The sequence below is a fragment of the Monopterus albus genome, unplaced genomic scaffold, assembly GCF_001952655.1.
Source record: "Monopterus albus unplaced genomic scaffold, M_albus_1.0 scaffold362.1, whole genome shotgun sequence".
Lineage (NCBI taxonomy): Eukaryota > Metazoa > Chordata > Actinopteri > Synbranchiformes > Synbranchidae > Monopterus > Monopterus albus.
This window is the reverse complement of record NW_018128242.1, coordinates 657,127-665,972: the sequence shown is the minus strand read 5'-3', so window position 1 is coordinate 665,972 and position 8,846 is coordinate 657,127. Positions and strand designations below refer to the sequence as shown.

Here is an 8,846-nt window from a genome sequence, read left to right as displayed (position 1 = left end):
CCGCTCTGTGATACATTTCTTCTGCCTCCATATCCTCATTCGCTTCTGATTTATTAGCTCTTCTCCCTTATTGAGGCATTTTAATAGTTGTAGAGTTTGTTCAAAGACTTGGAAGTGCAGAACAGACAAGAGGAGCAGTAAAGATGTCTGCTCTCGCTTGCAACCCGGAAGTTGTATCCCCAGATACAATGTGTTGCAGTAGTCCAGTCGGGAGGTGATAAAAGCATGAATAAGCAACTCAAAGTGCCATCTAGAGACCATAGATTTTACTTTGGCCAACTGTCTTAATTGAAAAAAACTAGATTTAATGACAGCTGCAATTTGGCCGTGGAATGTCAGGTCAGAATCCATCTTAACACCCAGATTTGAAATATTTTTCTTATTGTATTGAGCCAAAAAGCCCAAGTCAATAGAGGATGACCCAGCAGAATGGCCAAACACTATCACCTCGGTCTTCTCCTCATTCAGCTTCAAAAAATTAAAAGCAAGCCAAGATTTAATGTCATGGAAACATTCAAGCAGTGTCCTAACACAAGAGTTCGCCTTTTTAACTGGTAAATAAAGCTGGCTATCATCTGCATAAAAATGAAAGGAGATGCTGTGTTTCCTAAGTATAGAGCTGAGTGGGAGAAGGTAAAGGGAAAAAAGAAGAGGTCCAAGAACTCAGCCTTGTGGAACCCCATACAAAAGGGGCTCAGAAGAAAACACAGCATCGCCAAGCTTCACACAAAAGGATCTATCCTTAAGGTAAGACCGAAACCATTCTAGGGCTAAACCTCGAATAGCCTCCCAGTGCTCTAAATGAGAAATAAGAATATCGTGATCCACTGTATCAAAAGCGGCGGTCAAGTCTAGGAGCACTTGTAAATCAGCCCTGCCTGCTGCCTAGCCAAGGTTAGAAGAAGGGTTTTTCCAGTAGTCATGTCAAACAGCCGTGGAGGAGCTCTGGCTGCCAGAGTTAAGAGGTGGCATCTTGCACAGAGAGAGTGCGACAAAGAAAGAGCAACAACCAGGTTTAACATGGGTTGGCTATTTGACATAGAGAGGGTTAAAAGCAGCCAGAGGACTCAGACTGGATTCAGATGTGGTGTTCTTCCTTCTGGATGTGTTAGCATCTAAAGCTAACCTGTTTGTTTTGGTAGCATTAGCAACCTAGCATGGTCAGGATTTTACCTTTTTGTTGAATTTAAATGATTTTAATTTAGGAGGAAATGGAGCTTTGTATCACATGAGCAGTAACCAGAGTGTTCTACTGGACTGACACGTTTACTGTTAGCCAGCTAAGGCTAGCTTCAGACTGGAGGCTGCAGTATGTACAGTTTGTCTCAGCCAGGCACCTGTAGTTTATGTTGTCACAAGGAAACAGGTGATGGGAGGGGCAGAGAGCGGTTAGGAGGGGCTGATGGTGTCAGTTTGATTTGAAACTCACTGGAGCCTCCAGACTGGAAAGACATCAGGGAGGGTACATTAAATTTTTTAAATAATTAAAAAAAACGCAAGATTCTTTCTCTAACTTTCAAAGAATTACAGTCAAAATTTTTCTTTAGTGAAAAGAGAAAATGTAATTTTAAAAACAAATTTCACAAATCAACACTTCTCTGTTCTCACAAAAGCTGAAGATTATCACCTTCATGAAAGGAGGAACAACAAACAGTATAAAAGAGTGTGTGTAGGAAGTGACCATCTCAGTGCGATACAAAGTTTGTGGTAAGTCTGAGTTTCCTGTGGCTTGAGTGTGAGCTGGTAGCTAGTGAGTTTTCATTTTGGGGGTGAAATGTTCCTTTAAAGATACTCAGACTGTCTGGCTAGTGATGTTATCTAAATAGCTTTAAATAGGAGGAAGGAAATCATTTCTGTGTTTGTCACACTGAAAAGTTTCGAAACTATATGTGGGTTGAATGATTTTGGTAAGTGTAGAGACATGGGAGAACACATACTGTACAACTAGTATAGAAAAGTCTATCATATATACGATGGTTGAGGCCATAATGTTTTGCTAGAAATAGGATGAACATGTCTGGTCTGCTCTTTCCATGTGTAGAGGCAATTCATTGTTGATTTTAGTCTCTGTATGGGGATTGTTAAAAACAATGCTATTATTACGCTAATCCTAAATCACAGAACTCAGTTAACATTTTACCACCCACTTTCCTCACCCTGAAGTCAGCTGGGTTTTTAGGTACACCCTGGAATAAGACCTGTGTAAGGCCAATACCTTTTCACATTTTGTTCTACAAAATAAAATGCATCAGTAAATACCCCACTAAAGGCTGAAAACCATTATAAAGCCTCATCCGGTTCTTTCAAACCAGGAACTCCGAGGGACGACTCAGACCACTTGAGTATATAAAAAATATAACCGTGCTGGTTTATTCAAAGAGTCACAGGCAAGCATTAACAATTCAAGTCCAGAGATCTTCCAACCCCCAGGCTGCCCGAGCAGCCCGGAAGCAGCAAGACCCCGAACTAAGCATTGCTATACAATATTAATTCTTTCTGGGCTGTCGAACCGTGACGTCACCTGATATGCCAGCTTGGCAGCTGAGCAGAGCAGTAGACAAAACATGAAGAAAATAATGTGTGTGGCTGTTGTTTTCGTGGTGTGTATCTAAAACAATTTGACATAACATTACACATTAAGACAAATATTATGGTTACTTTTACCGTCATAATAACATTTGTCCCTGACTTGAGCCCTTCTGCCTTAACCAACCTTGCATTTAACATCCTGAGGAGACATCCTGGCTACACTAAACATCTTCTAATACAACAGATCTCTAATCCATATCTATCTAACTAAGAAATTACCTAACACCACTCCTGATTTTAATGCTTTATGTGTCTTTAAAAAGTCAGTTCCTAAGAAGTGGCTAAGAGAGACTTCAGAGGTTGTCTTTGTTAGGTAATTTCTTAGTTAGATAGATATGGATTAGAGATCTGTTGTATTAGAAGATGTTTAGTGTAGCCAGGATGTCTCCTCAGGATGTTAAATGCAAGGTTGGTTAAGGCAGAAGGGCTCAAGTCAGGGGCAAATGTTATTATGACGGTAAAAGTAACCATAATATTTGTCTTAATGTGTAATGTTATGTCAAATTGTTTTAGATACACACCATGAAATCAACGATCACACACATTGAGTTTCTTCATGTTTTGACTATTGTTATGGCCAGCTGTGAAGCTGGCATATCAGGTGACGTCATGGTTGACGTTCCTGTGTAGCATGGGCTAGCCTAACCAAGGGATAAAAATTGTATAGGCATGAGGGTTCAGGGTCTTTTATCCTCCATGCTGCCTGCGCGCGGGTTTGGGGGTGGAAGATGCCTGGACATGTAATGTTAATTTTGCCTGTGATCCTTTGAATAAACCAGCACGGTTATTTTTTATATATCCAAGTGGTCTGCCTCGTCTCTCGGAGTTCCTGGTTAGAAGAACTGGGTGATATCTTTCATCTGGGATGTTCACCATCTCCTCACTAGTCCGCCTTTACAGTCTCATTATCTTTAAACCCACACAAACTGTCCTAACGAACCAACTCGGTCTTGATCACTAGCTAGATCAGGTCACGCTTAGAGGAAAGGATTTTGTAGAAGAGGTGAGCGCTATAAATGGAATTACATGCTGGAAGCTGTGGTGGTGACACTGAAGTAATGAGACCGTGGTGGAGTTCGTTTACAGCCTAACAATAGAAATAAACTGTAGTTTGTCACAGAGCTTATTTTCCGCAATAATCCAGACTTCCTTATTTCCACGTGCATTAGAGGGATGTGGGCTTTAGTGTGTCTGAAATTCTGAAATGAATGTTTATGTAATCTGTGTGTGTGTGTGTGTTTTTACCACAAGTGTATAGTGTCCGGAGTGCGACTGAAGCAGTCTGTAGGTATACACCACCCTCTGTTTACTGCAAACACAAACAAGTTGCATGTTGTTGATAAGTGATTTCTCAGAAATTTAACAATCATTAAAATAAGAAATATTCCTGGCAGTCATGGACGATTACATCTGTGCTGAGCTGCTTGCACAAGAAAAAAGAAAAAAACATCATGCTGATGAGTTCTAGAAACCACTGCAAACAATAGCTAATCACATGACCCACTTGCACAGTTTGAATATTCCTTAGTCACAAACACCTGAAGGGAAAACACATATTACTGTGAAAAAATATTTTTCTGTATGTTCTAATTAGGTTCAAGGTTCAAGGTTCCAAGTGTTTATTTGTCATATGCACAGTTAGGAAACGTGTTTCCCTGTACAAAGAAATTCTTACTTTGTCGTCCACATGAATGTCACATTAGACATATGAAATATAAAGTAGATAAATAAGTAACACAAATTAAAGGTGCATAATAATTTGTTTTGCACATGTAAAGGAAAATTGCTAAGAGGAAGAGGCGGCAACCAACCACAGTGGAACCTTATGAAACCATAAGAATTTGTAAGCATACACTGTAAAAACAAACTGGTGAGAAAAGAAAATACCAAGGCACCATGATACCATACATTTTTTAGTTTTGTCAACTTTTGACTACTTTTGTTGACTTAACTAAGATCTACAAATTTAGACAAGAGTTCTGGCAACTTGATTCCTTTTGTTCACCTAGTTATATTCCTGTGAGGCTGACAATGAAGTTCCTGTTTCAGTGCCACACATTTCTTATTTAGGAGGCTGTGGCTCAGGGGTAGAGTAGTTGTCTCCCACCAGGGAGGTCAGTGGTTCGGTTCAAGGTGTCTGCAGTCAAAGACACTAAACTCCAAGTTGCCCCCAATGGCCAGAACCTTGTATGTTTGAGTTGGTGCCACAGACGGTGGCCTCGATTCTGTACCGGAGAAAAGTTCCTTTTGTGTAACATACTTGGCCAAATTAAGTGATTATCATCATTTGACAAACAAAGATGCTCTTGTTGGATAAACACACAATTTCCCAAGGGAAAACTTTTAGCTCACTGAAGCAAGAATTGTGTTTATTCAGACAGAATATCTGTGTTTGTTGAAAGTAGAAATGCATGGCATTGAAACAGGAATTTCATTGTCAGCCTCACAGGAATATAATTAGGTGAGCAAGAAGATTAAAGTTGCCAGAATTCTTGTCTAAACTTGTAAACCTTGCCAACAAAAGTAGTCAAAAGTTGGAAAAACTCAAAGCTCTATTGCATCATGTTGCCTTGATAATTTGCATTTTCTCAGCAATTTGTTTTTAGAGTGTAGCAATGACGTGCATAAAGTGTCTAAGACTGTTTCTCTAAACCAGCTTTGACTAAAGAAATCTGTTGCTATACAGTTTGTACTTGTATAATATACTGTATGTTTTGTATTTGACTATGCCATGACCATGTTCACAAATTACATTAAACTTTAGAAATATGAACAAAGTTAAAGCAAGTACATGCTTTAACTGAAATGAAAATTGGAACTGTTCTTAAAAAACAGTTTTATTACGTAGGCTCTGTTTTTGAGATAGCATTTATAGAAACCCCTTCTCAATAAAACCTTTCTAATGGACATCAGTGAACATAGATCTTTGACGTACATAAATACAGTGCCTTGCGAAAGTATTCGGCCCCCTTGAACTTTGCGACCTTTTGCCACATTTCAGGCTTCAAACATAAAGATATAAAACTGTAATTTTTTGTGAAGAATCAACAACAAGTGGGACACAATCATGAAGTGGAACGAAATTTATTGGATATTTCAAACGTTTTTAACAAATAAAAAACTGAAAAATCGGGCATGCAAATTTATTCAGCCCCCTTAAGTTAATACTTTGTAGCGCCACCTTTTGCTGCGATTACAGCTGTAAGTCGCTTGGGGTATGTCTCTATCAGTTTTGCACATCAAGAGACTGAAATTTTTGCCCATTCCGCCTTGCAAAACAGCTCGAGCTCAGTGAGGTTGGATAGAGAGCGTTTGTGAACAGCAGTTTTCAGTTCTTCCCACAGATTCTCGATTGGATTCAGGTCTGGACTTTGACTTGGCCATTCTAACACCTGGATATGTTTATTTGTGAACCATTCCAATGTAGATTTTGCTTGAAGCCTGAAATGTGGCAAAAGGTCGCAAAGTTCAAGGGGGCCGAATACTTTCACAAGGCACTGTAGTTGAATATCAATTTTTTTTTTATTGCTTCTTAGCATATGGTTCCTACAACTCAATCAATGAACAAATGTTCTCAAAAACAAATATCTCTCTATTGATGTTCAGATTTTTAACAAACTGACTGAATATCTAGTAAAACTGGACAGTGTACAACATGAATACTTATAATACCAATTCCAGTAGTAATATTAATAGTTACATGACTGACTAAAGGCTTTAGATAAAGTGAAGTCTGCCTCATAGGAGCCGAGCCCTGGCCAGTACAGAGTGCAGAGAACTCACTAGACACACAGACACATGGCTCCCTGGATGGTCTCGCTGTTCCGAATCAGGTAGGCTCCATCCTTGTTCTTCTGTCCCAGCAGAGTCTCACACTCCTGCCTGCTGATGCTGCCGTGGTAGCACGCCGGCAGAGCTGCTGCCATGGTGAGGAGACACCGCCACGCACAGACATCCACCACACCAGGCACGTTTCTCCTGCTTCTACTTCCTCACTGGTTCATTCGTGAGAACGGCGACCGTGCGCTCCCACTAAGAGTTGATAGATGTGCTGTAGAGATCCAGTCCTGGGTGCTAAGGGTGAGATTATCACCTGAGGTCTAGTGAGTCTGCAGCAGAGAGGGTGAAACTAAAGAGGCCAGCAGATAACACTGGAAAAAACAGACAGAACAAAACCACTGACTTGTTTCACAGGAAGTGTGCGTGTGTGTGTGTGTGTGTGAGTGAGAGAGAGTGACTGAGCAAGAGCCAATTCATCTACACATAACAGTGGTGGGAAGTAACTAAGTACATTTACTCAAGTACTGTACTTAATTACAATGTTGCGGTCTCTGTACTTTACTTGAGTATTTTCACTTTCTGTTACTTCATACTTCACTACATTTTAGAGGGAAATATTGTACTTTTTACTCCAATACATTTATTTTATAACTTTAGTTACTTTTCATGACCAAATTAATATAAACATTCAGTATAATTGTAAGATCATTGATCATTGGTGGAAAATTCACAAGCACCCAGCAGTACTTCAAAGTAAAAGTATATAAGCCAGTTAAAACTAGCTCCTCTTTACCAGCTGAAACATAAGCTCTTTAACAGGCTGGAATATTGTGACCTTTCAGTTACCTTTTACCTGCTCACCTGTAAATCCCACCTGGTGTGCAGAATGAGCCCCCTGCATCATCACTTTACTGACATTTAAAGGTGTAGATTTTATGAACTGTGGGCAGAACCAGGCTAGCTGTTCACACCTGATTAAGACCAAGCTATGCTAAGCTAACAGCTGCTGGATCTATCCTCATATTTAACACACTGAGGTTTACTGATCTTCTCATCTGTGCAAGAAAGTGAAAGCATTTTGAACTTTTTAAAAAAATTTAAGATACTGCAACTAAATGAAGCATTACTTAAGAAAACACTAGATTGTGCATATTATTTCCTTTATACTTTTGCTTCTTCTTTTTCTGTGACTGGCAGGGAGGATCAGAGATGGACGACACCGACCAGCTGGAACAATATCAGCAAACTGAAATAAAGGAAGATTCTGTCTCGTGCAAATGTAGTGTCTTACTTCAACACATCTTGAAGGCCCTTCCCCTCCCTCTCTTGCACTATAGTCCCTCTCTCGATCAGTCCATCCTTCACTCTGCATCGAGAGTTCAGTCTGTCTATTTACCTCGGCCATTCCCTGTGCATCTCTGTGGTTGCAGGAAGGATGTGTCCCCAAAAACCTCTGGGACTACTGGGAATCCTCATGCTCTGCAAAGGTACAGTAAGAAAAACACCACTGATTCTCTATTTATCAAATAAAGTTGAGTTTCTGGTCCTTGACAAAGTTTAAATCTGCTTACCGGTCAGATGTCTTAGAACACCTCTGTTAGGTATTTTTAGTCAGATAGAAATTGGATAGATACTTTATGTATTAGAAATGTTTAGTGGAGATAGGATGTCTAGATAGACTGTTAAATGCTTAGTCATGCTTATGAGTTTCTACAGGGTACATCTGGTCAAGGATAACTAGAGAGAAGAGTTGATGACTGTCTGCAGACAGGGTGTTTAATATTATTATTACGACGTGTATAACTGTAGCCTTAGCCATAATATGTTCTCATGTTTAAGTCACAACATGTACTAGAGGTCGTGAGAATGTTTTTAGCTACACACCACTTAATCAACAGACACACACACATGCACATTGATTTGCTTCATGTTTTGACTACTGTTATGGCCAGCTGCAAAGCTGGTAACAGAGACGTCGCGGTTGACATTTCTACAAATGTCATTTCCTGACATTTGTAGTATGGGGCTAGCCCAACCGAGGGGAAATAATGTATAGGCCTTGTGGGTTCAGGGTCTTTCATCTTTCATCTGCCTGCGAGCAGTTTGGAGGTGCAAGATACCTGAGCGTGTAATGTTAATTTTACGTGTGATCCTTTGAATAAATCAGCACTGTTTTGAAGTTACTTGGACTGTCTCATCTCTCAGAGTTAGCAATGGTAATAAGAGCCATAATACTACAACTTGGTGCCGTTAGACCTGTGAGCCAGCTGAACTCTTCAGACGACCAGTCCATTTTCCCGAGCAATGGTCCCGGACCAACAGTGGTAATCCTGTGCCAAGCTGAGCTGGAAATTCGATATGCGGTCCTGATCTGACTGGTTTCCCTGATGACAGTGTGACCCCCTGGTTTCAGTCGCAATTGTGAACAGTCCCACACATCAACGAGCGCGCCAGAAACTATAGGTAAGCGGAACCTT

At 40.2% G+C, this 8,846-nt stretch overlaps 1 protein-coding gene across 1 annotated transcript in view; it reads right to left on the bottom strand.

The window, feature by feature from the left end:
• The window catches only part of LOC109951071 (SH2 domain-containing protein 1B), a 14,432-nt gene extending 7,904 nt beyond the window's left edge, over positions 1-6,528 (bottom strand). Inside the window, exons 1-2 of the mRNA XM_020585350.1 lie at positions 6,373-6,528; positions 3,835-3,898 (exon numbers count right to left, since the gene is read on the bottom strand). Coding sequence (XP_020441006.1) covers positions 3,835-3,898; positions 6,373-6,515 — 207 coding nt within the window. The 5' untranslated portion in view covers positions 6,516-6,528. The remainder of the gene's footprint in view (positions 1-3,834; positions 3,899-6,372) is intronic.
• Positions 6,529-8,846: the final 2,318 nt, after the last annotated feature.